Here is a 26,384-nt window from a genome sequence, read left to right on the forward strand (position 1 = left end):
TAAATGTGATCTTCATGTATATTGTTCAATAGATTAAAAAGAGACTTTCCTGGTAGTAAAAGAATTGAATTTTTGAGCACATAGAAAGTCAGTTCAAACAGACCTAATCAAGTCTCATACAACATAAAATGTATAGCCAAGTGTAAATATTATAATACAAGGCTTACAATAGATGAGAATTGTTGCAGTCGTACCTTTTTACCTGCTGTGTACATGAGATTTGGAAACAAACAGGAAAGCAACAAAGGCTACAACACTGAGCCCAGACAATAGGAAGTAAAAGTAATCAAGATGTGCCTTGTTCAGATTGTTGGAAAACCAACTATTCTGATCACTGCCTCCAGTTACTTCATCAATAAAAGAAACTAAAAGACTACTTAAAATGCTTCCCATGCCCAATACGCTAGTATAAAAGGCAAGACCCATGCTTTTCAAATCTGTTGGAACTTGATCGTAGAAAAACTCTTGGAGACCAACCAATGTAAAAACCTCAGCCAAACCAAACAAGGTATATTGCGGAACTAGCCACCAAAAGCTCATTGGAATTATTATGTCAGGCCTATCAACCAGACCATGTTCGTCAGCAACTCTTAATCTTTTCCTCTCAACCATGGCTGCAACCAACATTGAAAAGGCAGACACAACCAGCCCAGTTCCTATACGCTGCAGTGTTGTGATACCAGATTGTAATCCTGTAAAAGCTCTGGCTATAGGAACAAATAAAAGATCATAGATGGTAATAAAGATAACAATCGAAAGTGGAACAAATGAATCTAGTGCAGCAGCAGGAATGATAAAGCCTGATCGAATTGATCTATCTATTGTAGCTCCTTGTTTGGTGAAGAATGTAGAATCCTGTGCAAACACAATAGCAAATACAAGGACTGTAATCCATACTGGAAAAATTCTAAGAACTGCCTTTGCTTCTTCAACCTCGCTGGCACTGCACATCACTCCATGTTTGTCGGAATCCTTTGGCACAATGCAAGCTTTGTTAAGAAATCTGCCAAATTTGAGGATCCATCGATTGTTAACACTGTATGTTGGTAATTATGCAATTGGATTAACTTGCACACCACCCATTTCATTTCCATTAGTTGAGAGCAACTGAAGTTTTTTATTGAATTAATGAAATCTCTAATTACTGAAGTCAAGTCACTATGACCTCTAACCTATGTTAGCATTTCAATAGCTGTAATGACAACCAGAGAAAAATAGAACCATGATCTAAAGTTCAAAAAATTAAATAAATATGATAGACTAAATTGTAATTACTTCATATAGGGCAAGGATTTTTTAATGTTCTTACCTGAACTGTCCAGCATTCTGTTGTGACAAATCTGGACCATCTCCTTCTTCATCAAAGATGACTGTAGAAGAAGCTCTACAATTCCTGATTGCAGACACAAATACTCGGCCGATTCTCAGAAATGGGGTCTGAGCATATATTTTGATACTATAACGATACGTGTTGGTCCCAAATAGAAACAAAAACGATGCAATGATCATCATAATACAAGGAATTCCAAATCCCAAACTCCAACTAAGGTTCTCCTCTGTATAGGTTACCAGCAAAATGGCTACAAAGGTGCCAGCGCAGATACCAAAAAACCACCAATTGAAGAAGGAGCTTTTGGATTTTGCCTCTTGAGGGTGTAGGGCGTCAAATTGATCAGCTCCAAAAGCCTGTACGCAAGGCTTGTGCCCACCTTGCCCGATCCCTATTAAATAGAGGGAGACGAAGAACAAGAGAAGCTGAAACTGGGAGTTCTGGGAGGAGGTTGTAGGAAGCATAGCAGAGAAAGATAGGAGTGACAGTCCCTGAAAGGAATTTTGAAGAGGATCAGGAGTAGGATCATCTTCAAATTGAGATGGAAAGAAAAAGAAGGAACAGAAAGAGAGACCAAGACGTAAATTGCAGAAGAAAAAAGAATGGTGCGATATCGTCCGAAGAAGGAATCGGCGAGAAAGGCTCCGAGGAGAGTGAGTAGCATGGAGATGCCTGACCAGATGTTAACAGTCTCGGCGGCGGTGGCCACAGACTGGCCGAGTGGGCCGGTCAGATAAGTTATGAGGTTGGAGCCGATTCCGTAGTAAGCAAATCTCTCTGCCACCTCTACCCCTAAATCAAATGGAGAATATATATATATAGATGTGAGTGGGAACTGGGAACTGGGAACTGGGAACTGGGAATTGAGTTTTGGTGGGTAAAATAAATGTAATAGTACAAATTAATAATATAGAAACCTATCATGAAAGAGGCGGACCTCCAACCACCAGAGCAGAATCGGAGGACTGGCCGACCTTTGAAATCCACGGCGCCCTCCACAGTCTGGCTGAGTAGTGGAGTTGGCAGCTCCATTATTGATCGGAGGAGAAACAGTGGAAGAAGAAATGGAGTTGGATGGGACGTGGAAGATAAAGAGATACGATCTTTACTTAAATCCAACCGTATGTAACGTGTGAGATTTGACTTTGACTTCTTGTCATCCCATCGATGGCAAGTTGCCTCTAGCCCCGACTCGAATTTAAAAGTACGGCTAAAAACCAAAAATTAACACCTACCATCCTCAAACTCTATATAATCTCTACACTTGTTTCATATTTCTTCAAATCGTGCACGTTATTGGTCTCTCCATATATTTCATATTTCTTCAAATCATATGCAGGCATTCAAACGTTGAGGAAAAGAAGGCCGCAACAATACTTTTGAAATTCTTCAAAGTCTTAATACATTCGGCACACAAATCAAGGAATTTTCTTCTGGCCGACTATCTTCTTCATCAAGATTCAGGTGAGCTTCTTCATCAACACAAATGTTTATTTTCGCAGTTCTTTCTTCATTTGTTTGAACCTTAATTCTTACGAACACCATTATACTTCTTTTTAAATTGTGGCATGTACAACAATATTAACTGAAAATTGTTCACGAAACACATTCAAGTTGATCTGTGAAATTTTGTCAAGGTCACAAACAAAAATGTAAAGGGTATAATATTTTTTCGTTTTTAATTATAGGTTGTATATAGATATGGATATAAATTATTTATTTATTCTTTTAAACTACAGAAACAATATATCAAAAGATATCCCCTTGATTTTAGGAACAACAGGAACAACAACTAGAATTTGTTTTATATTTATAAAGTTTATTGTTTTTATAATTTTTAGCAAAATTAAAAATGAAAATAAGTGGAGGAGGAAGGGAAGAACAAGACCAACTATAGATTACCAGCTATTGGAATCACTGTTCCAAAAAACCATTAACAAAGAAGGTTGAATATCTGTCAAGTTCTTCTGATGAGATATTAATTAACAAAGAAGGTTGAATATTTGTCAAGTTCTTTTGATGAGGTATTAATGTAAAAAAATTTCAATTACACAAAAGTTGTAAATGTTGATAACTTCTTGTATGAATACTTACAATAGAGACCAAGACATCCAATGGTTGAGGGGTCGGGAAGCAAGCATGAAAGTCAAAACACTTCAATAAAGAGGGGAGGAATGAACCTCCAAATGAAAATACTGCTATGAAGAAAAAACATAGGATAAAGAGTTTGGTGAACTGTCTTATTAAAACTTGTTTTCTAATGAATACAGTGAAATTTTTTAAGTTGGGGACTGTGTAGGTTTCAAAAAGGCAATTTATGAGAAGGAAGAAACATGAAGAAGAAGAGAAAGAAGCAAAGAGAATGAAGAGAAGGTGTGTTGTCTCCGTTGTTGTACTTCAATTAATCAAATGTACTATATTTAGTAAATTCATAACATAACCTTTACCCAACAAATCTTGTTGAACACGAAGTGAACAAGATAAACAAGAAGAACAAGATGAAGATGAAGAAGGACAAGGTGAGACAGATGCGAAAGGAGAATGTAGTGTAGGGACGAAAGAAACAACGAAGAAATGAAAAATCAGTAGAGAATAAAAAAAGAAAAAAGGATACAACAAAGGGAAAGAATGCAACATTCCATAACATATGATAAATGTAAAAGATATATGGAAATTTGCTATCAATTTCCTTTTTATAACATAGGTTAAGAGTGCTAACAAGGAAGAAAAGGCGAAAGAGGATAAAAGATGGAAAGGGAAAGCACAAATGACATAAGAAAAAACTGAGGTACGTGTGATATATACTTTGTATGCATGAATTATGTATACGTAGAAAACATGATATGTGGTTGCTATTTGATATCGAATACATTGTATTTGGGGGTAATTACACTATATTTGTGAATATATGTTGTCTATGATCCCATCCATTCTAGATTCTATTGAATCTGATTGATGTGAATTACAATGTATTTGTATATTATGTTTGGAGTGTTATGTGTTATGGAGTGAGATAATTTGAAGTGTAGTTAACTTTAAAGATCTTGTTCCATTGTTTTGTTTCACTTACTGATATTTTTGCATTGTTTTGTATTTTAGATTATTTGTGAATATCTGTTGTCTATGACTCCATGTATTCTGAAATATATTGAATATGATTGTGGTGAATTACAGTGTAACAATGACATAGGCTTGTTATCATCAAGAACCTGTAACTTCTAAGAATTGTGTATTTGAATTATAAAGAATTTACAAATTACACTGTATTTGACATACTGAACCAACTAATGTGTAGTTTAGTTGCGATGTTAGAATAATTTTGTTTGTTGAACTTGTAGTTTACCTACGCATTCTTTAGAACGATAAGACGTAATGTTGAATTATATTGTATTTGTGTATCCAAAGGACTACATATAACCTTGTACTCTTCTTATAATACTCGTAACTAATCATTGAAAAATACTAAAATATGCATAGGACCAATCTTCATTGAATTCAACTTCCTTTGACAGAACCAAAAACGACCACAAAAGACCAAGGTAATGCCCTAAATAATATGAATGTCAGGTCCACGCTTTCCAAAATGCTACAATTAATTATTATTTCTTTTTGCTAAAACCTTACTGGTTAAAGGAACCTAGTTGACAAGTGATGACTTTCAAATATAGATGAAAATAATCCAACCACGAGAGTTATACTAAAATATGTAAGCACGTCTCCTACAATTAATGATAATATGTAAGATATAATTAGTTATCCTATTAATGTATTTCGTTTTTTATAGTTGAACATGATGACAGAGAATAAGAGAAGATCGAATGAACAGAGTAAATGATAAACCATATATTGTTGACGCTCGATCAACTTTAATGTTACGTGAATAATTATTTTATGCATTGTAAATATTTTGAGAGAGTTGTAATGAAGGTTGAAAAATGAGGTTTTTTTTCTTTTTGTACGGATAGTCTATTTTGAGAGGTTAAAATGAAATGAAATTTGGCCTTACATTTTTAAACCATTGTCTTTGTATCGTCCTTTGATTTCTCAACTTTCATCCCTCAATTCTCTCGGTTTTCTTCAATATCTTTCTTCCACGATCTTCCTCCCCTCGACAGCAGCAAGTTACAGCATAAGTTTTTTCTTTTTTCTTTGCCATCATGTAGTCTACACCAAGTTGGAGTTTTTAATTTGGATATTTTTTATCCTTTTCTAATTTGATTTTTTTTTCCCCCATCGGCAACAAATCTTAAAATTCCCAACAGCAAATAAAAATAGAGGCGGTAACGGTGAAAATTTGAAGAAATCAAAAGATTTCAATGTAATGAGGTTTGCAGATTAGATGAGTAGAAGAAGTAGAGGCTTTTTTGTACCGAGGGTAAAAGTGAAGCGGAGCAAGGAGCGTGCGTGGAGAAACGCATGCAGCCTAAGCTGTTGGGGAGTGGAAGAGTGGGCGATGTGGAGAGAGGCAGAAATCGCGGATGATCATGACGATGTTCAATGGAGTTTAGAGGTAGGTCTTGCGGAGATCAGGGAGAGAAGGGTTGAGAGTGGATGAGGGTTAAGGGAGGATATTTTGGGGAATTTCACAGTATGATGATATAAGCAGAAGGAATAAATAGGTAATCCGTAAAAAAATCCAAAAAGCTGATACACCTCTAAAGATAAACATAAAGACGTGTCTACAATTAATAGAGTTTGGTTAGAATTGCTTAACTCAATCATTTAAATACATCTGTAATAAATTATTTTAATTCTCCATCATAAGACTATATGTCATATTCATGATATTAATGAATTTTTCCTCTATGTCCTTTAAACTCATTCCAGCACGTAATCTAAAATTTTAAAGTTCAAATTATATTATAATGCTTTTGTAATGCGTTTACTTTATTTTCATTAAAAAAAAAGAAAAAAGAAGAAGAAGAACAGCCTAATTTATCATGGTGGTTTATATAAAAATTCAAAATAAAGAGAAAGCGACAGCAGAGAAACAACAAACTACAGCTTTGCTTGGGCAGTGGGGGCAGCAACCAGATAGATTTGTAGACCGTAGACTCGGCATTCATCTAACCACCTGACAAAAATACCCCTACCTTTATACCATATTGTATTTTTCAACTATTTTTAAATAAAACTAAGTCTATGTTATAAAATAGATTGATTTACATTTTCTTAGGCCATAACCTGACTTCAATTAGGTTTTTAACTCAATTCAATGTCTACTATCTCAATTTCGTAAGTCTATATTAAATAACTTCATTTTAATTTAATTTTACCATTTATGTTGTATCAACAAATTTTATTCTCCCTCGCTTTAATATTTCCCTGTCCTATTGATAACCATCCACGACCAAGGGTCTAACTACATGCTCTATGACCAACTTTACTGGCTACCTCTAGCAACCAACTTTATCACCTCACTCTAGTTACATGCTTCATAAGGATTACCTCCAATGAAAATCACCTTTGGCCTCTAATATCTAATTCCGTTGTTGATGAACCCAAGAAGTAAGGGTGAGAAGATAGACAAGTGCTTGGTGATAGGAAGAAAATGATTTTTTTTTTTTTTTGTTAAAAATTAACCTTCCACGTTTCAAAATAAGGTTGTTATAACGTATGTTCCGTGGATCTCACCCCTTATGGGGACATCTGCAAACCATATGTTCGACCTGGTGGCCTATAAAAGGATCTCTTCTCAATCTCCTTTTATCACAACAAATCATTTTTCTCTTTCCTTGTTACAAAATTTTTGTTTTATAAAAAATATAAATAATTTATATTTATGTTTGACACTGACCACATATATATATATATTTTATTTTTTTATCCTTTGGACGAGGTGGTAATGAAACGTCTCAAAAAGAGCGAGTTATCCAACTCAATGGTTAATAAGTTTCTATTTTGACATTTCAGTTGTTGTTTTCTTTTATTAATGGTCGAAGATTCCTATAGCAACATGTGCTACTACCAACTTCAGGGTCTAACTTCAACAATCACTTATAGAGACCAACTCCGACTACCAACTCAATTGATCATCTCCCATAACTAGCTTTAAAGGCCGACTCAAATGATCATATATGAAAAAAACAAAAATAAAAACAAAAAAACTTGGCCAATGAAAGTGTTTTTAAATATAGGATTGAAATGATTTTTCAAAATGGTTAGTAGTTTTCTTATATAGGAATGGAAATACTTTTTGACATGCAATTAACCAATTAAACTTGTGTATGAGAAAAACTTTTAAAAATTGTAAGCAGACACATTGTAGAAATTTTATGATGCAAATGACTTTATGATAAAAAAAAATTGTCTTTTCACTTTTTTATTTAGATTTTCAAAATGTCTCAATAACATTAGTTGTCACTTTATATATTCATGATCGTCATTTATCTAACAAATGTGAGACTTTGATCACATTCTTTCCTCGTTAACATACATGCATAATTAACGCTAACTCGAATTGATCATATATAATGTAACAAGAAGGTCTAAACTACATACCTTTTTTGTATGCATGTTACATTCACACGTTCCACTTAGATGAAAGTTCATTGTAGCCAAAGTAAACAATGACTTACATCTTTAGAAGTCAAATGTTTAAATTTTCCTCATTTTATGTTATTGTACAACACATTATAATTTTGTCATTTGTATAAAACAATAATATTTTGACTATTCAAGTACGATAATTACATATAAAGAAAGAAGATGCTTGATCTTCCGTTCAACGATTAATTAATATAACAATAAATTTATTTATGCTAAACTTAATTGATCTCTAACATTTAGTCAAATAACTATTTAATTTTTTTTCTCTAAATCCTTGAATTGAACACCAAAATTTCTAAACATTAATAATTCCATCCAAACACAAAAATTATTTATTTCACATTTTTAAAATTCATATATTTAATATCTATACTATAAAACAATATAATCTAAATGATTTTCGAATCATTATAGAAAAAAAAAGTATAAATGATATAGTCTCCGTTTGGAAAGGCTCGCCTTATACTTATATGAGTTGTAATTATTTTATTTTTTATTTTATCTCATCACATATGTGAACGCTAATATATGTGTTTTATTTTATTTCTTATTCTAATTTGTGTTGATTTGGTTTAAGGTTATAATTTGAAAAAAAAAGAGTGGAAAGTGGATGGAAGGAAGATGAAAGATTTGAGGTTTAGAGAAAAGAAAGTGCAAAATTAGTTTGCAAATAAATGTATAGATTATGACTTAGTATAAAAGATTTATAAAAGAAAATAATATATTGATTATTTATGGACTTAAGTAATAAGATAATTGAAAGAAATGATGTGAATGATTTTGTTAAGGAATTAATAAAATGGGATGAAAAAAGGTTTTTGATTTAAAAGTTTGGGAAGTAGAATTAGAGATTTAATTTGAACCTAAAAAGATATAAAAAGGAAAGTGCCGGCGGGGAAATAATGATGATGGTATGGCAAGTGGACAGGCTGTGAGAAGGAGAGAGGAGAGGTGTGGAAAGAGTAGAGAGATAAACGTGAGTGGCAAATAGAAGTAGGTCCCAGCAGGAATGGAATCCAAGATTTTATTCTCTGCCACACCCATGGCCTTATACATTATACAAATCGGGTTCAACGCCCAGCAAAGGAAAACCAATTTATCTCCTTCCCCAATCCCCCATCTGCTTCCATTTTTCAAAACCACGGGCTGGAAATGGAATTATCTCAATCCCTTTTTTTATGCAATCAACATACCCCAACAATATATGTTAATTATTAAGACAATTCCTTGATTATCATCACAAACCAAAGTGTGTTTGAAGATTTGTAGCAACTTCAGTCTGGGTTAACTAAAGTGGTGTAGTTTATGTACATGAGTTCAGTTTTAAAAGGTTAGAAGCTAAAAATAGAGTTATCCTTTTCTTTTTGAGGGTTAAGGGAAAAAGTAGGATAAAAATGGAGGAATGAAATTGATGATTGGAAGTTTGAGAAGGGAGAATAAGGTTGTAAAAAGAAGGAGAGGGAGAAGAGAGGAGAAGAGGAGAAGGGCCCACAAACAAAATGCTATGACAGCTGGCGAAGGGCTCTGACAGTCTGTTCTCTCTTATCATTACAACGGCAAACAACACACATACTTTTTCTTCTTCGTCTTTGCTAGGGTGTGCAAATCACTAATATAGAAAAATAAAATAAATATCATACAATTGTTGATTTTCGAACTGTTTTCAAATTAATAAAATCAATCTAATTTGAAATAATAAAAATATAAATATTTGAATAATGATGAGGTGTCGCTCAATCTAATTTATCGTTTCCATATATTTTCTTAATATTCCATACATTTGATTTACGTAAAACAATTAAATATCAATAAAAATAAATAAATACTAAAAAAAATCATTTTCCAACATTAACACGCCAATCCATTTCCACTTATTTCTATTTCCATCATTTTCCTTCCCTCTTTTCTCTGTCTCACAACATACTCCTTGTTCTCTCTTCTCTCCTCTCTCTCTCTGCTCCCGACTCCCCACTCCCCACTCTCTCCTTCTTCCTTCTTTCTAATCATGGCTGAGGAAACCCAGAAGCCTGCTGCTGCCGAACCGCCGCCTTCTTCTCAGCCTGTCCCGGAAGAGCCTGCTGTTGTTCCGCCTCCTGCCCCTGAGAAGGAACTACCTGACCCTGCTCCTGCTCCTGCCAACCCTGATTCGGTGGAGGAAGTTGCAGAGGCCGAGAAGCCCAAGGCGGCCGACGACTTTGAGAAGATCTCTCAGTCGGTTTCTTTCAAGGAGGAGACCAACGTTGTTTCTGAGCTTCCGGAGTCGCAGAGGAAGGCGCTGGCCGATCTTAAGCTTCTGATTCAGGAAGCTCTCAATAACCACGACTTCACTGCCCCTCTACCCCCTCCCCCGGCCAAGGAAGAAGAGAAGCCGACCGAGGAAAAGAAGGAAGACTCTGACAAACCTGCCGAAGACCCTAAAATCGAACAGGAATCCGAAGCTGTACCCCAGGAACAACCTCTCAAGGAAGCTGTGGTCGAAGAGCCTCCCAAATCCCAACCAGAACCAGAACCAGAGACTGTGACCGTCACGGTCACGGTGGAAGATACAATCACTCCTAATCCCGCGCCCGAGACTTCCTTGGCTCCAAAACCCGAAGAGAAGGCGGAAGAGACGTCGAAGGTGGTGGAAAAAGTGGCAGTTATCGACGAAGATGGTGCCAAGACGGTGGAAGCGATCGAGGAAACTGTAGTTGCGGTCTCCGCCCCGGAGCCGAAGGAACCAGCCCTTCCCACGGAAGAGGCGGAGGCAGAGGCCGAAGCAGAAGCGGCAGAGCCTGTGCCGCCACCTCCACCAGAGGAGGTGTTCATCTGGGGAATTCCTCTCCTCGGCGACGAAAGGAGCGATGTGATCCTGTTGAAATTCCTCCGAGCCAGAGACTTCAAGGTGAAAGATGCTTTCACTATGATCAAGAACACCGTTCGTTGGCGAAAACAATTCGGCATCGAGGCTCTTCTGGACGAGGACTTGGGCAACCAGTGGGACAAAGTGGTGTTCTCCCATGGCGTCGACAGGGAAGGCCACCCTGTCTGCTACAACGTGTTCGGTGAGTTCGAGAACAAGGACTTGTATCAAGCCACCTTCTCTGACGACGAAAAGAGCCTCAAATTCTTGCGATGGAGGATTCAGTTTTTGGAGAAGAGCATCATAAAACTCGACTTCAGCCCCAGTGGCATCTCCACCATTGTTCAAGTCAACGACCTCAAAAACTCGCCTGGACTCACAAAGTGGGAGCTCAGAAACGCCACCAGGCGAGCTCTGCAACTATTACAAGACAATTATCCTGAATTCGCTGCCAAACAGGTATTGCCGTATTCAATCCATTTTTCTTTCCCCCTGCAAAACAATTTTTATTAAGTAATTGTTTGATCTTACGACGGATGGATTTAATTCCTCTGAAGGTGTTCATCAACGTGCCATGGTGGTATTTAGCCGTGAACAGGATGATCAGCCCCTTTTTCACTCAGAGAACGAAGAGCAAGTTTGTGTTCGCCGGACCATCGAAGACTGCTGAGACCCTATTCAAGTGAGTGTGTAATTACAAATTTTGTTTTGATTTGTTTTGTTTGCCCTTCTCATTTTTCTGCCATTATGTCTCAATCTCATCTAGCCTTGGCCTTTACTTTTGTTTCCTTGTGTTCCTCTCTCAGGTACGTTGCTCCTGAACAAGTACCAGTTCAATATGGTGGATTAAGCAGGGAAGGCGAGCAAGAATTTTCCGTTGAAGACCCTGTTACTGAAGTTGCCATAAAGGCTGCAGCGAAACACACTGTTGAATTCCCAATTTCTGAGGTAGGAGGACATGTTCTTATCAGAATGCTCGTGTTTTTTTCTCTGTTTATTTGAATTGATTATAAAAGAAGATCCATCTGTTTTTGTAGCCAAGCCTTCTGGTTTGGGAATTGAGAGTTGTAGGATGGGATGTCAGCTATGGGGCAGAGTTCTCGCCCAGTGCTGAAGGTGGCTATACTGTGATTGTACAGAAGACAACGAAGCTTGGGCCAGCTGATGAACCTGTGATCTCCAACAGCTACAGGGTTGGTGAAGCTGGTAAAATTGTGCTCACCATCGACAATTTGAGCTCCAAGAAGAAGAAGATCTTGTTGTACAGATCAAAGACCAAACCCGTTTCTGATTGATGGAGTTGCAAAAGCTTGATCAAATCATCTATTTCAATTTGATGATGAATACAAAACTGCAGACACAATAAGCAGGGTTCTCTATTTATGAATGATACAATGTTTTTTTTTTTTCTTTTCTTGTTCCATTTGTTGAAAAATTTAAATCTTATTTCTCCAATTTGGATAGTCTTACAAACAGGATTGGTGGGTGGGAGTTGGATTTCTTTTGTATGCCTTCTTTCTTTCTATGTTTGCTTGGTTGTGATCATTTGAGGTCGCTGCCTGCTAAATTGGCAGGGAGAACTGTCTGAAATTGTCTGGACTCCCAGGAACAAGAGGAAGAGGAGAGGGCTTTGTGTTGGTTCTCTTGATAGTATTCTGTAAAATTTGTGTAAATTTGTTGTATTATTTATTTGTTACTCTATTTCCTTCAATTTGTGTATTGGTTTATTTTTCTATCTTAAATCAAAATATTTGTCGCCCTTAGTTTCTTTTTTCTTCTTTGATCATTCATGTTTGTTAATACAGTTGTATTTTCTTGGCATGATTAGCTTTTTGCCAATGACTTGACCGACAAGTTTCAAAGCCATCCAGCCTGTCTTTGTTCTCTCATCTGGCTTTTGATAATGGAGTTTTGAAATTGTGGAAAATGACTATTTTATTAAAGGATATTGACTCTGTTGGATGAACCAAAATAATTGTAGAGAGAGAGTTGGCCAAAGCACATATCAACAGAAGTTTCTCTTTTTCATGTTGATGGGTTTTGATAAGTCTTATCATAAATATAATTTCTTGAAGGTAAATACATAGATAGATGACCCTAAAACTCTATTGATTCGAGGGTTGAGAAGTTCTTTCTTTTGGCTAGTTGAAGTTGAACTAAACCAGATTTTTGGTTTGACTATTTATAAATATAAAACTTTGGGGTTTCTACTTCACGTTCCTCGCGCTTCTTTGCAATTTCTATCAGGTCTCAGTTTTCTCGATATCTGTCAAGCTTTTTCCGGTTGATCGTCCAAGATCTTTCCATCTCTTGTGCTTCCTCCATCATATTTGATCTCTCAAGCTCTCTCTGAATTCATTGTCAACTCTCACTCTAAACTTTTCTAAGTGTGAATTTGAACTTTTTACTTTGAGTTTAAGGGTTCGTGAGATGGAGGGGATTTGCTTCTATTATGATACTTGAGTTAAATGACCGATCTGCAGAAGATTGTCGAGAGATTCCACAAACAAATTAATTTGTAGGTGACTTTGAGGGGTTGTGGAAAGAGAAAATACTGGCAATGTCTAAATTACAAAAAAGAAAAAACTCCACCACATATCGCGGTGATACAACTCTGAGCTCAACTGTACGTATTGGGTGACGTGTGATAGTTGTATCGTATAAAAATAAAGAGAGAAAGAAAAGAAATGGTAAATCTAGGATGAGGATAATGCTAATGGGTCCCATAAGTTGCAGCGTTCAAACTGGGGTTTCTCTGAATCTTGCTGGTTCCTTCACTTTGGTTGGCATTCCCAATCCGGGGAGAGTTTCTTCATTCCTTCCCAGAAGTAGAAGTATAAGTAGGGTCCCCCTGATCATTACTGAACGCCACTTCAGCAAGAACAGAATATTTCATTCTCAAGCACAACCTCCCCTACTTTCTGCCGAGAGAAGATGGAATTTATCCGTGTATGCCACCACCTCTCTAGACCTTCCGCTGCTTCCCTTTGGTGTCAATGACGTAAATCACCAACCCCTTCTCTGCATTTACTTCAAGTTTTGTTAGTTCTGCACCAAATCCCCAACCATATGTAATCTGAACAAAAGTCAATTACTTCTTTTACTTTCTATTTTGTGTCCATGGTGGATTTTGTTTCTCTTGTTCTTAGCTATCTCTTGAATGCTTTCTGTAGCTCTTCTTTAATATAACGTCTTTTCATCCCCACCAATCTTCCTTACCTTTCATCATCTGCTACAATACTCCACTCTTTCTAGTTCGTTAAAAATTGTATTCCAGTTTCTTACCTGCTTTGCAGGTTCTTGTTCCGTCGGAGAGTAAAACACTGCATCTCTATGAAGCCAGGTATCTAGCTCTATTGGATGAGGTACACACTTTTAGACACTTTTTATCTTATATAATGTCAAATTTGTGTATTAAGTCTGGTTGATGCTATGTACACATTGCGCATGTTTGTTCTGCATGGACGTGCTTTCAAATTTCTGTCTTTTATGGTGTACAAATCTTAACATCATTTAGCTGTTTCATTTTTAGATTGGCTAATCATATTGTTTTGTGTTCTGATCTGTGAGGCTGTCCATCAGCTGCGTCTTTAATCTTTTGTTATGCATTAACATCTTGGTGGGATCTATCTCCATTACAAGTTGGGACAATTTAAAACAGGAAGATACCAAGTTTTTGTTACTTATTATGATAATTGGGTTTGGTTTTGCAGTACGATTTTTTAAATTCCAATAAGCTTAATGTGCTAGTAAGTTCATAGTCTTCGAGCATGTTTGGAATTATTTTTGAACTGTTTATAAAATATTTTTGTTTGCACTTAGAGTTAGTATTTTAGGCAATCTATAAAGTCATTCCAAATCGACCTTAAGTTCTATTTGAGTGAAGTGGGATGGAAACAAGGTAAGTCTTCTACTTATCTGTGGCTTAAGTTCTGTGTGTATACATATATGTATGTTTGCTTTCAAATTCCATGTAATCATGTATTCTTAACTCCTTGGTATGTTCTGCTGCTGGAATCAATTTGGCCCTTGTTCTATGATAAGATTTTGAGTCTGCATGCAGTTCCTCTACCTGGAACATATTTCATATTCTTTTTGGTTTCTCTGCTGCAAACCAAAGGAATGAGGTTTGTGCAAATAGCCGATGAAGATGAGTGATTTCTCCTAGTTTGGAAGGGATGGAACTTATTCCCAGCCCGCAAACTGTTCGACTTGCTGATGATCTTTCTACTTCCTACTTTTCCTTTATTGATGTTATCATATTCTTCAGTTAATTTTGTTGGTGGTGATTGCTTCAGTCCCACTGTGGTTGATTGGTTGGTTAGCCTTTGTATTTAGGTTTTACTTTTTTGGCATTTTTGGTTCTTTTATTCTTCTGTTTGGTTCCTCTACTCTTGGTTCTTTTTCTTTTTCTCCCTCTCTCTCTCTCGAGGCGAGTTTATCTTTGATTTTTTTCTTCCTTTCCATATACCGATGAAATTTTTGCTTTTTGTAAAAAAAAAAAAAAACGAGATGTATGTAATGTCATCATTTTTTTTAGAAAAAGATTTTTACTTGCTTTATTTAATCAAAATCAGCCCTGACTTGAGCATACTAGTTGCAGTCTTTATTTAGGAAGAACAAAGTTTTCGTGCATTTTGTGTTGGATCCTGTCGCTGTCAGTGACTCATCAAGGGAAATATCATTTGCAGCTAGACATGCTTGTTTAGTTTTCATTGAGAATGTAAGTTTCAAAACATTGAATATGTATATACACATATATATCTTTAATGGGAACACATGAAAATATTTTGATCTACAATCAGTTTCAGCTAACTGCAGGTCGAGAGATTGCAGGTGGGGGCATTAGTTACCATCAGAGGAATTGGACGTGTCAAAATCATTGAGCTTCTGCAAGCAAGTGACAAGTGAATTGATTCAAACCAGTTTTTTATTTACCAGTTATGAATTAAACTCGAATGCTGATTTGTGGTTATTTTAACCATCTTTTGGTATACTATTTTTCAGGTTGATCCTTATTTACGTGGCACAATTTTATCTGTGAGGGATAATATTGTTCAAGATGAATGTTTGTTAAGTTCAAAAGTGATGGACGTCAAAAACGTTCTTCATAATTTGAATAGTTTGGAGATCAAATTGAAGGTATGACTTTTTCCCTCTCTCAGCAGCAGTCATTTCTATTAAATTTCAATTTCATGATTTTTGGTTACATAATCTTGAACCGTAAAGAGGGAAAAGGGGTGGGGGGTAGGAGGATTAGATTCTTCTGTCCCCATCTCCGATTGGCTAATGGAAATTTTTTCCCCCATTCCCCATGCCATGTCCCATTTGCAGTGGGATCCTGGGGAAAAATGAACAACTTAACCTTCAAGTGAGACACCTTCAGGGAATCTGCCATGAAGGAGCTTTGTAGTTGCTTTGGTGGTATTCCCTTTTGTACATCATTTCATTTTCCTTCTAACTGAAGTATTTTTACGTATGACTAGGCTCCCAAGGACGAATTGTTGCAGACTCAAATACTGAACTCACTTAATTGGGCTGAAAAGGGTATATATGTGGACATTGATCAAAATTTTGTACCATCGTTGGCTGAAAGAGTATCCTTCGCAGCCTTCCAACCAGTTTCAGGTAAGTTTTCTTTGAATCACACCACCCATTTACTTTCATTTTCTAGTTTAACTTGTATTTTGAGTTTCTAAAATAGATGGTCCAATTTCCTTTTCAGTAAAAAAACTAAGTTTTAAAGTTAATATGGTTTAATTAATTTTTCAGGATCAACTAAATCTGAGTTGCAGAGTTTGCAGCTAAAAAAACTCAAGGCAATGGATATGAAGAATACCCATGAAAGGCTAAATAAATCATTGAAATTAACAAAAGAAAATATATCCATTGTGGCAGCCAAACTTGCTATACAATCAATTGAAATTTAGTAGCCTGTGAAAACTATGGATTGGGCATTCTGTGGTGTCGTGATAAGGGATAACCAACCCCAATCATGAAAGGTTGTGAAGTTGTTAACGTGGGAGTTCATATTATTTTGTTGGCCATACATGCAATCCTAAAATGTATTTATGCTGTTTTAAATATTTTGTTCTTTTTAAAACTGATCTAGTAAACTATGGGTTACAATCGCTAATCGTGGTAACCAACCTCAATCATGAATGTGACTCCATTTTCGAGGTAATATTGATTGTTTCAGGCTCCAAATGCACTTGAAAATAGCTCTACTTTCTCTCTCGGCCTCCAAATCACCAAGTCTTCATCATGTCCTAACTTGAAGAAACTAAGAAATTGTATAGAGCTGAAATAACAATGGTGATGGGATACTGGCCCAAAATTAAGATAACGTGTTTCTATTATTGCGGCATTGTGTGTGCTTGATGGTGCTAGGTTATAGAGACGAGGCACTGTTTGTGTTGCCGCATCGACTTTCAGCATTAAGGTTAGCATTGTAGGGTTTCTTATACACTTTTTTTAGCTCCTTTTTGCTTGTTTCATCAGGCCTTGATATCATTTTACCCTTCCTAATGTTATTTTCTTCGATTCATGTTTAAATTTCTTAAACATTCGTCCAAATATAAGGTTCCAACAAGATCAATATAGGAAAGTAAATAAATAAAGAAACTAATTCTTTTTTGGTGTTACGAGTTTTTTATTAAGGAATAATGGGTTTTGAACATGTGGAGTCTTATCCATGGAAATATCTTAGACCCATCTGCACTCTACAAAAGAGAAAAATGAAAGGACCTCATTGGGGAGGCCAATTGTAGCCCTTCAAAATAGATAAAATAGAATGACTAGTTTCTGTGCAAAAATAAAATTTGTGCAAGGGGCATCACTGATCATTTTATTTTGGTAAAAACGTCCAGCAATTCTTCAAAATTAAATCACTTCCTAGTTAGATGTAAATTAAACTATCACTAGGCTATAGCATTAATCACTTGTGATGACGATTACTTGTGATGACAACACATAACCAGCATAAAATCTTGTGACTTCATACTTGTGTGACGAAGGTTAGCTATGATTTTAGTTCAGAATCATCATCACCATCACATCTCATGCCATTATGTTTACAATAAAAGAAAAGTGTCGTCCCATTAAACAATTAGTTATTATGGCAATTTGTAAATAACATTGTATACCTAATAAATAACGGCGGTAAATTGACCTCGTGTCTAATTCATCCTATTCTGTTTTGATGACATTTAATACCTACCATTGTTGTTATGGAAAGAGACTTACAATCATTCCTACTGTTTAAACTTATACGAACTTAATACTAGCAAGTTGGGGTGTGCAGAGCTAGACACCGCACAATTATTTTTGTCACACGCGGGTTGAGTTGTTTTCCCCTCAAATTGATTGTTGATCCATTTGTCTAGTGTCAATGGAGTCCATCTAGATATTTTAGGAAGGACAAAAGAAGAAGAAGAAGATAAGTTTAAAAGAAAATGAAGATAAGAAATTGGTGATTTACATGGAAGCTTATAGGTTGTGTTTGTGGGTTTTATCCCCCCAACTCCCAACAGGATATTTTTAGGATATTTGTTTTGGATGTCATCCATTGGCTGCACTGCAAATCTTCTGTTGGCTAAGAGAGAATGGGATTTGCCTCTGCTGGAGCGCAGTTGATTTCCCTTCCACCAACTGGGAGCAGTAGCCGCCGTGTCGGGAAGCCATTTCAACCACCTTACTTCAAATTTGCTTATCCTCTCCCTTCTGTATGTTTATTTCTCCTTTTCTTCTCTACCTTAAATCTATTCTCCAACATGTTTGCTACAATGATGGAATCCTGATTTTCTTAAGGTTAAAGGATTGAGCCTTTTTTTTTTTTTTTAATAGAGGAAATACAGTAATATGGGTGTTTGGAGATGGAAGGGTAAACTGCGTTATAGCGTAGAGGGCCGAATGAAGGATGATGATGATGATGATGCTTGTGAACTAGTGAATGGAATGGAGCTTTCAATTGGGGAACAACCTCATCATTCAATCCCTGCATATCTCTTTAAGGCAGTCAAGAACAATAATGGAACTGCTATTCTTCTCTTGTCCGATCTCTTTGCCTTTCAACATTCTTCCATTAGAGACTTTGCTTATCGTCTTGCTTGCATTGGCTTCAAGTATGCTGCCCAAACATTCACATTCAATTTCACTCTCAATACCAATTTTGTATCAAATAATATGAAAATGTTAAAATAATACATCAAAGTTAACGAAATTTATGTTATAATGAAGAAATGTTCATCGCACTTTTATTTCGAATTTAAGAAATTTCGAATCTATCTGATGGATAAGTATAATTTTTTTTTTTTTATATTTGAAAATGTCCACTTTGAAACAGGGTTTAAAAATTATGTATCACGTAACATTTTGCTGCAGAATGCATCTTTTTCCTCTTAACCACGCCACAATAGTTTGCTGAAGTTGAACTGCAGTGTCTTACTTCCAGATTTAGTTCACGAAGATGTATGGGAGAAACCGCCAGCTGAACACTGTGCAAAACAAGAGATGCAGAGGATTGCAGAAGATATAGGAACAGTAACAAAATGGTTGACCGAAGAGTTTTCAGCAGCAGGCCTCTCAATGAAGCTTGGGATCATTGGATTTGGGTACGGGGGAGGCCGAGTAATAGATGTTCTAGCTCGAGACGAGGGTACCTGTTTCTTGATTGGAGCCTCCATCTATGGCACTCAGGTAGATCCATCACTTGCTACCAAAGTCAAGGTTCCTGTGTTGCTCATCTCAGGGGACAATGATCCACTTTGTCCAGTGAGTGTCATGAAGGATTTGGAGAAAGGGATTGGAGAAGGCTCCAAATTAGTGATATTTGGGGGAAGAGGCCATGGCTTTGTTCACAATCCTGGATCTCCAGAAGAAGATGATGATGCTGAAAAGGCTTTTCTAATGCTTAGAAATTGGCTACATCACGGCTTGGTTGCAATTAATAATTTAGCTAACTGCCATGGGTAATATAGTAATAAATGAAATCAATGATTCTGGTCCCCTTTACTTTGATACCAAAATGCCCAAGGCCAGGGCGATGCCACACTTTTACGCAATTCAGCAATGCGATGCCGTCATTAATAAACACATACTTTCAATTGGTGAGATCAATATGTGTACGTAATTTTAGGGTAGAATTGATTTTGCTAAAATTTCAATGATCCATATCGAGTAATAATTTTAACGACAAAAACAAAAACAAAACCTAAGTCTCATTAACCAGAGTCCAAAATATTTTATCACGTTTCCCTACTACTTCAAGCCATCAAACTGCAAAGAGTACAATACAAAAGATGGTTGTCAAAGCATGAATTAGATAACCAAAGTGAGGGTGGCGAGAAGAGTACTTATTGATTTCTTTTTTCCTCTCCAGCTCACGAAACTCTATAAGCAACAGGGGAAAGTTGCAGATGCTTACAAAAATCTGTAGCGTGCATGGAGGTGAAATATAATGTCAACAAGCAAAAAAGTTTGCATTACACAATTGAAACCAAACATGGGAAAAGTAAGCTTAAACAATCTCAAGTAAAATTACGGTTTCACATCCATTCAATCTCAAGACAGCTTGCTTCGCACAGTATTTGTCCTTAATCTTGCCCCTCCTGGACAAAACCAAATGCCAACCAGATATTAAAAAATAAAAGTGCAGACAAATCATATCTGCTTTAGAAACTTCAGGAAACGGCATTTGGATTCTCCTTCAATTACAAACATATGAACAAAAAAATGTGAACGGAAAGAATAATGGCTAGAAACCCAAGTATGTGTTAAAATAAATAACAACAACAACAACAACAAGGTAGCAGCTAAAAGACTAGCTATTCCTGTGAAGCAAATTTAGAAAATGTGCTTGCACAACGAGGACAAACAATTCCATAGTTGGGTTTATTTATTTATTTAATTTTAATTTTAATCACTACGGCCATAATTAAGTGGGCTGGGTTTGGTTCTTTTCCTTACTTCAACATGTTTCTCCGTGTCTAGAAACCACCCCAAGCTAAGAAAAATACAGATACATAAAAAATGACCACTCAATTTAAGGTGCCTATATTTTGCTTAATAGGTACCAAATTTCCACCCCATTTATTTCCTCTTGTCAAAGTATAGGCACCTTAAATTGAGTGGTCATTTTTTATGTATCTGTATTTTTCTTAGCTTTTGAGAGAGGCTATCTCACTCACACAACAGCATTCCCAGAACTCCAGTTCCCTCCCAAAGCCTGAACTCCTATTTATAATCCTGAACTCGAACATAACCCCAAATAATATTCTCAATATTTCCCTACCAACACACCTTAACAAGGACCATCAGAACACCTATCATCATATTGTCATTATTCTGTGACTATTCTGTTATTCTATTACCCTAAGAAGATGCCAACGCACCAAGAAAGATCAAATCCACTGAATAAATGGTACAAGAAACTTCTGGATAAAGAACAAATAGAAGCTAAGAAGCATAGACCATTTAGTTTGGTTAGCGTGCCCATGAACCTGTGCAACACATGGACACTTCGATGCTGGATGGGACATCTATCGAACACTTGTTAGTGCAACAAATGCATTAGATATGCATAGAACACTTGTTGAGTAGACTAAAGACTCATATGACAATAATAATAACTTTGGGTGTGGAATACATCGAGATAAGTCTTTTAAGCATATAAATGCATCTTTTACTAAGAAATGATATATATTTTTAGAAAATGAATATTTTAATAAACATTTCCTTATCGTGTTGTATAATAAAATTTTAAAATATGGCATGTCATAGTGTCTGTGTCGTATTTGTGTCTCGTATCCGTGTCTGTGTCGTATTTGTGTCTCGTATCCGTGTCTGTGTCGTATTTGTGTCTCGTATCCGTGTCTGTGTCGTATTTGTGTCTCGTATCCGTGTATGTGCTTCTTAGAATAAAAGAGCTGCTATCAGTTTTACTTACTCACAAAGGCTACATAAACAAGGATAGAAATAAACATGGGATTTTAATTTTTGGACAACTTCACAATATAATACCCACCAAGGGACCTAAGACCAAAGAAGCACAAACATCAAACATGACAGACACAAACATGGCAACAAGTCAATTTCTTGGGAAATGTTGGGCAGACACGTTGGAGATACTTTATTTCTCAAAAGTTTGTTGATTACTTTTTTTATGAAATAACTTTCATTGATAACAAAGGAAAGAAAACGAGGGGGCAAAACAGACAATCCCTCAAAAGGAAACACACAATTCAAGAAAAGGGCTCCAATTGTGCAGAATAGAACCCATAGAATAATTTAAAAAGCTCTTTGAAATCAAAACTCAAAGGGAAACATGAAATATAACGAGGAACCAAACATCCAAAGGGTTCTCCCAACTTTTAGGAATTCTACCATTCCTCACACGCCAAAGATCCAACAAAGTCCCTCAATATCCCCCTCTAGACAATCTCCAGGACCATAGTGAACCCACATGGATCTCGGGATTTGCCACACCCATATATTTTTCTTTTCCTACCACTGGGCACCCTATGACCAAAAGATGTTAGTCTCCTTTAGTCCAAATGACCATATTTTGCCTCCAACTAACATTTTGTTTAACCACTAACTAGATCAACAAACTCCACCTTTATCGATTCTTGCTTTTGTTTCAAATAATCATCCAACAGACCCTTCGTCTCTGCCAGATTAATCAACTTAATCTCTGCAAAGATTTCTTGTTTCTTAATCCTACTGTTCCAGAAGACCTTTGCATTCCAAGAAGTAAGCAAAATTTTAAGGTATCTTAACTTTCCAATAAATCAAAATGCTTCCACTTCCCAGCTACTGATTCATTCCATCTTAATGATTAAGAGGACTTAGAGGAAAGATGTTTAATCACATATGCGAACCTGAAGGGTCAGGTGCACATTTCTGAATACTCGAGCTGAGAATGATTGGCCAATGATCTAATGTCACTCTCAGCCCCACCACCTATCTAAACTTACCAAAATGAAGGTGCAACCACATGGACAATTTATTAAATGTTAGTATGATCATGATGTGTCAACCATATGAGCAATTTATTACAAAAAAAAAAGGTGACGTATCCAACATAGACACTTCGTCAAAAACAAATTGTATGTACTTCTAGGACGTGTTTTTCACATTATCAAATAAAAAAGGTTGATCAAATAATATCACATTAAACAGATTAAGGGCCCGTGTTTTTCAAACACCTAAATTTTTTCCAAAATAACTTATTTTTTAAATTAAACATTTGAGAATGTATTCAAAACACACTCTAATTCAAGGAGATGGTTTTACTGTACATCTGAATTTCACCTGTGAAGGCTGAGCCTCTGTGATTTTTGGAGATGTGAATTTGGCGGTGGAACCTTCAAATAAAGAATTACAATCTGTGTATGCTGATCCAATGCCCAATCCAGCGCCAAAAGCTATAGAAGCCCAACGAGTCACCGGACTCCCTAGTCGTAAATCACGATACAGTGCTCATTAGTGAGTTTATTAGAATCAAACAACTGAAGTTTCAGAAACATGATAAAACATTGATTAACGAGTTCGGTACTTCAACATAAACAACAAAAGAGGCCGTTTATTTTGCAAAAATCCTGCATGTCCGAAATTGGCTGACTGGGTTCAAATTCACAAGTTTGCTTAACAAAAACGTAGAAAATCCTGATATTTGTAAATGGATACACGAGTAGTACAGAAAAAAATGCTCACCAAATATGTGAAGAGCCAAGTTAAGCGAACCTAAATTTCTTAAGTTTACAGTCTCGTCGCAGAATAAATCTGTACATCTCTTTCATTTGTTGATAAACATACATTCCAAATCGACAGACGAAAAAAAATCATAATATACGATTGATCCAATGTAATAACATGCAATTCCAATTTATAGGAAATAATAGCGAGAGAAAGAAATGCTTGGGTTAAAACTGTAACATCCGCCATGTGAAGATTAGGAAAGTATAAAAAGGTGAAAATAAAAAAAGAGAAAGGGTGAGAAGGAATTATGATTATCATTACTGAAGAAAAGGAGGCCACCAAATGCACCAGCGAAGGAAGAGTAAACGAATCGACGCAGCGTCAAATCAAGACAAGCATCCCACTTGGCACTCAAATCGTGGGGTGGAGGAACAACCCCTTTGTTCTCAGCCATATCCAGGAAGGAAATGTCAGACGCTATCAAGGGATAAAGTTGTATGATATCCTCTCCCACTTCTTTTCTTCAACCTTCTTCTTCTTCTGAATTTCCTGCAATTCTTTCGGCTTTGTGAGAAGGGGGAAAAAGGTAATAGCCGTATTACGAGGGTTTCCGTCGGACCCCTGTATTGCATTGTTTGCTAAGCAGGTTCAGCCCGGCCTCTTTCGTATTTGGGCCCATTGATATTTAAAGGATTGAAGGCTGCAATATCAAAATGGACATCCAACTCTTTTTAGGAAATTGACTCTTATCCCATTCTGGAAAATAGCAAAAAAAAAAAAAAAAAAAAAAAAAAAAAAAATTACCGTAAAATGACCCACATGAATTTAGGATGAATTGATTTTCGGTCTGTTTTCCCATTTCTCTTGGAAAATTTTAGGCGGATGACCCTAAAATTTCACATATCCTTCCCATCCAATGGATCTTAACAACTCAAAAAACACATAAACAACACGTATAGAACTTGGACTTTGTTAACTCAATATTTACATTTGGGGATCCTTGATCCATAATAAGAGATTATATATTGCTTTGTGCAATATCTCATGACTACAATGTTACGGCTCAAAGTACACACATCTTTACAAATATAAATTATGCATAAACAATTGTCATAACATCAAGAGAGTTACTCTCCCTAAATATCCCTTGATATTCTCATAACACGGCAACACCCGAACTTGAAGAAAATACTTGGAATAGTTAAAGACTACCACACCCGAAGAGCTGAAACAAGAAAGCTTCATGTTATCACCTTGAACTCAAGGGTGAGAATTTTCACTCTCTTGGATTATCTTTTTAATTTTCCCTTAATTTTTTATTTTAGAGCTCGAAGACGAGTTTTTTTTAGTGATGCAGTAGGATTAGAGTATTATGGTTAAATCATCAATTAGAATTGGTATTAGTTTCCACTATTGAATAGATTTAGGATTAGTTTTCTTAGTTTATTGGGATTGAGAATAGTTTTGATGATTAATTAAGAATATGATTAGTTTCCAATTTTTTATAAATAGAAACATTATCCTTTTGTTTAAGCAACTTTTTATTATTGACAAAATTGTGTAACTCAATCTAGTAAATTTAGATCCAAAATTATTTTAAATAGCTTAAATTGTGTAGAGACACAAGAGAATCTATGCTCAAGTGATAATCTAAAAGGTTTATACAGTATACTAATAGTGTTGGGCACCTTATCCCGATAACACTATGAGTACAATTCATTTTGAACTTTTCAGGCTATTGCTAGATTTGTTAATGGTGTGCCAATTAAAAGGTTATTTGCATAAATGGTTCGAACTACTTGGCGCGTAGACTCTTCCTCCTCCTCCATGAATCCCCATCCCCATCCCTATTTGCCTAAGAGTGTAATATTTTTGTTGCTCAGACCTCCCAAACCAAGGCCGCCATTCAGTTGAGAACGAGTGACTTTATTCCATTTCACCGAGTGATTAATTTTGCTACCCAAGTGACCTTCCCAAAAGAGACTTCTCAGTAATCTTTCCAAGGAAGAGACCACCTTAACCGGCATTGCAAAGAGTGACATGCAGTAAGTTTGGCAAAATCGATTTGCATATTGTTTGCCTTCCCCTAAGTATTACAAAGAACAAGAGGAGAGATGAATTAGTTTAAAGAAAAAAGAAAAGAGAAGATGAAATGGAGGGAGTTATCTTAGTTAGGTTGATTTGAAGTTTTGTGCCTTTGAAGTTTTGTGGGGCACAACCACTTTGCTACAACTATGTTTTCACTTTGCTACAACTATGTTTTTATTTAAATACAGCACTAGTTAGTATAAGTTGTAATCTAACATTTCAAAATTAATATTAAAATAAAAATTTGATTTGTGGTGAATGGTACTTAAGTATAAAATAAGAAAATTACAATCTTATACTTCGACGAAAAAATTATTCCAATTCTTGAATGTGTTTCACCAAGTTAGAAAAGAGAAAGTGAACTCCATTTTTGACCAAAAATATTGTGGCCTCTATAGTAAAAAAAAATCAATGTTACGTTTTCAATCAACTCTTTTTATGTAGGCTGAATTCATAACTCTACTTCCCCTATAACTTAACAACTGGATCCACTGATTTGCCAAGACTAACCTTGGATCAAGAAGCCTAACTTACTCAAGGCTAAACGTTCGAGCCAACAATCCCCGAAGGTTTCTGAAAAAGACTCCAATCATAAATATAACAAATTTGCTTTTAGAATATCATAAACATTGCAGCAAAATTTCAATTATAAAACGATAACACTCTTCATGCAAAGAAAGTATATAATCCCAAACAATGTCCAAACTCCAATAACACCACAAAATGTATCTAACGGCACACTAATTAATATACCATTTCAAACTTCAAGAATAACAACAATGCGACAAATCACTAGTAAAAAAGCATATATGTTTCAATTTATAACTACAAATTGTATTAGTTAGAAAAAATATAAAGGATGCATCTAATGTAACA

The 26,384-nt window shown here is 35.9% G+C and overlaps 5 protein-coding genes and 1 long non-coding RNA gene across 12 annotated transcripts; 4 read left to right on the forward strand and 2 right to left on the reverse strand.

Moving 5' to 3' along the window:
- Positions 1 to 50: 50 nt before the first annotated feature.
- Positions 51 to 2,491, reverse strand: LOC101211419 (protein NRT1/ PTR FAMILY 5.10). 2 transcript variants are annotated; one of them, XM_011657823.2, is made up of 4 exons: positions 2,248 to 2,491; positions 1,905 to 2,122; positions 1,310 to 1,821; positions 51 to 1,003 (listed from the first exon to the last, which is right to left on the reverse strand). In XM_011657823.2, exons 1-4 carry the CDS (start codon positions 2,360 to 2,362, stop codon positions 199 to 201), a joined length of 1,650 nt encoding a protein of 549 aa, XP_011656125.1. In that variant the 5' UTR covers positions 2,363 to 2,491; the 3' UTR covers positions 51 to 198. The 2 variants fall into 2 exon arrangements, with proteins under 2 accessions (XP_011656125.1, XP_031741542.1); XM_031885682.1 differs by having other exon boundaries at positions 2,268 to 2,406.
- Positions 2,492 to 2,616: 125 nt separating this feature from the next.
- On the forward strand, positions 2,617 to 5,348 carry LOC116403866. 3 transcript variants are annotated; one of them, XR_004216776.1, is made up of 4 exons: positions 2,632 to 4,118; positions 4,808 to 4,869; positions 4,964 to 5,036; positions 5,115 to 5,348. It is a non-coding gene; the product is annotated as an uncharacterized LOC116403866 (long non-coding RNA). The 3 variants fall into 3 exon arrangements; XR_004216777.1 differs by having other exon boundaries at positions 2,617 to 2,794; positions 3,630 to 4,118; positions 4,808 to 5,348; XR_004216775.1 differs by having other exon boundaries at positions 4,808 to 5,348.
- A 4,414-nt stretch (positions 5,349 to 9,762) lies between these two features.
- LOC101210020 (patellin-3) lies at positions 9,763 to 12,489 on the forward strand. Its single transcript, XM_004141519.3, has 4 exons — positions 9,763 to 11,180; positions 11,279 to 11,403; positions 11,528 to 11,669; positions 11,759 to 12,489. Exons 1-4 carry the CDS (start codon positions 9,885 to 9,887, stop codon positions 12,014 to 12,016), a joined length of 1,821 nt encoding a protein of 606 aa, XP_004141567.2. The 5' UTR covers positions 9,763 to 9,884; the 3' UTR covers positions 12,017 to 12,489.
- Positions 12,490 to 13,126: 637 nt separating this feature from the next.
- Positions 13,127 to 16,905, forward strand: LOC101210271. Of its 3 annotated transcripts, none has more exons than XM_004141520.3 (7): positions 13,127 to 13,722; positions 14,018 to 14,086; positions 15,325 to 15,444; positions 15,543 to 15,617; positions 15,729 to 15,863; positions 16,208 to 16,349; positions 16,494 to 16,905. In XM_004141520.3, the coding sequence occupies exons 1-7, from the start codon at positions 13,423 to 13,425 to the stop codon at positions 16,649 to 16,651; spliced, it is 999 nt and encodes a 332-aa protein (XP_004141568.1). In that variant the 5' UTR covers positions 13,127 to 13,422; the 3' UTR covers positions 16,652 to 16,905. The 3 variants fall into 3 exon arrangements, with proteins under 3 accessions (XP_004141568.1, XP_011656127.1, XP_011656126.1); XM_011657825.2 differs by having other exon boundaries at positions 13,131 to 13,722; positions 13,999 to 14,086; XM_011657824.2 differs by lacking the exon at positions 15,325 to 15,444 and having other exon boundaries at positions 13,417 to 13,722.
- A 182-nt stretch (positions 16,906 to 17,087) lies between these two features.
- Positions 17,088 to 19,838, forward strand: LOC101210518. Its single transcript, XM_004141521.3, has 3 exons — positions 17,088 to 18,445; positions 18,567 to 18,844; positions 19,160 to 19,838. The coding sequence occupies exons 1-3, from the start codon at positions 18,326 to 18,328 to the stop codon at positions 19,692 to 19,694; spliced, it is 933 nt and encodes a 310-aa protein (XP_004141569.1). The 5' UTR covers positions 17,088 to 18,325; the 3' UTR covers positions 19,695 to 19,838.
- Positions 19,839 to 19,924: 86 nt separating this feature from the next.
- Positions 19,925 to 24,072, reverse strand: LOC101210763. Of its 2 annotated transcripts, none has more exons than XM_004141522.3 (3): positions 23,742 to 24,071; positions 23,034 to 23,176; positions 19,925 to 20,329 (listed from the first exon to the last, which is right to left on the reverse strand). In XM_004141522.3, the coding sequence occupies exons 1-3, from the start codon at positions 23,872 to 23,874 to the stop codon at positions 20,315 to 20,317; spliced, it is 291 nt and encodes a 96-aa protein (XP_004141570.1). In that variant the 5' UTR covers positions 23,875 to 24,071; the 3' UTR covers positions 19,925 to 20,314. The 2 variants fall into 2 exon arrangements, with proteins under 2 accessions (XP_004141570.1, XP_011656128.1); XM_011657826.2 differs by having other exon boundaries at positions 20,022 to 20,329; positions 23,021 to 23,176; positions 23,742 to 24,072.
- Between the last annotated feature and the right edge of the window lie 2,312 nt (positions 24,073 to 26,384).

This window comes from Cucumis sativus, chromosome 5, assembly GCF_000004075.3.
Source record: "Cucumis sativus cultivar 9930 chromosome 5, Cucumber_9930_V3, whole genome shotgun sequence".
Classification (NCBI taxonomy): domain Eukaryota; kingdom Viridiplantae; phylum Streptophyta; class Magnoliopsida; order Cucurbitales; family Cucurbitaceae; genus Cucumis; species Cucumis sativus.

What these genes read in the sequence shown, in the direction of transcription:
- LOC101211419 (XM_011657823.2), bottom strand. Translation starts at nt 2,362, where the DNA reads ATGGAGCTGCCAACTCCACTACTCAGCCAGACTGTGGAGGGCGCCGTG. An exon ending in CTTCTGCAATTTACGTCTTG is followed by an intron (nt 1,822 to 1,904) that starts GTCTCTCTTTCT and finishes AATTCCTTTCAG; the next exon opens with GGACTGTCACTCCTATCTTT. An exon ending in CAGAATGCTGGACAGTTCAG is followed by an intron (nt 1,004 to 1,309) that starts GTAAGAACATTA and finishes CAAATTTGGCAG; the next exon opens with ATTTCTTAACAAAGCTTGCA.
- LOC101210020 (XM_004141519.3), top strand. Translation starts at nt 9,885, where the DNA reads ATGGCTGAGGAAACCCAGAAGCCTGCTGCTGCCGAACCGCCGCCTTCT. An exon ending in CTGAATTCGCTGCCAAACAG is followed by an intron (nt 11,181 to 11,278) that starts GTATTGCCGTAT and finishes ATTCCTCTGAAG; the next exon opens with GTGTTCATCAACGTGCCATG. An exon ending in ACTGCTGAGACCCTATTCAA is followed by an intron (nt 11,404 to 11,527) that starts GTGAGTGTGTAA and finishes TTCCTCTCTCAG; the next exon opens with GTACGTTGCTCCTGAACAAG.
- LOC101210271 (XM_004141520.3), top strand. Translation starts at nt 13,423, where the DNA reads ATGAGGATAATGCTAATGGGTCCCATAAGTTGCAGCGTTCAAACTGGG. An exon ending in GTTTAGTTTTCATTGAGAAT is followed by an intron (nt 15,445 to 15,542) that starts GTAAGTTTCAAA and finishes AGCTAACTGCAG; the next exon opens with GTCGAGAGATTGCAGGTGGG. An exon ending in GTTTGGAGATCAAATTGAAG is followed by an intron (nt 15,864 to 16,207) that starts GTATGACTTTTT and finishes ACGTATGACTAG; the next exon opens with GCTCCCAAGGACGAATTGTT.
- LOC101210518 (XM_004141521.3), top strand. Translation starts at nt 18,326, where the DNA reads ATGGGATTTGCCTCTGCTGGAGCGCAGTTGATTTCCCTTCCACCAACT. An exon ending in TTGCTTATCCTCTCCCTTCT is followed by an intron (nt 18,446 to 18,566) that starts GTATGTTTATTT and finishes TTTTTTTAATAG; the next exon opens with AGGAAATACAGTAATATGGG. An exon ending in CTTGCTTGCATTGGCTTCAA is followed by an intron (nt 18,845 to 19,159) that starts GTATGCTGCCCA and finishes GTTGAACTGCAG; the next exon opens with TGTCTTACTTCCAGATTTAG.
- LOC101210763 (XM_004141522.3), bottom strand. Translation starts at nt 23,874, where the DNA reads ATGGCTGAGAACAAAGGGGTTGTTCCTCCACCCCACGATTTGAGTGCC. An exon ending in TGGTGGCCTCCTTTTCTTCA is followed by an intron (nt 23,177 to 23,741) that starts GTAATGATAATC and finishes ATTTACGACTAG; the next exon opens with GGAGTCCGGTGACTCGTTGG.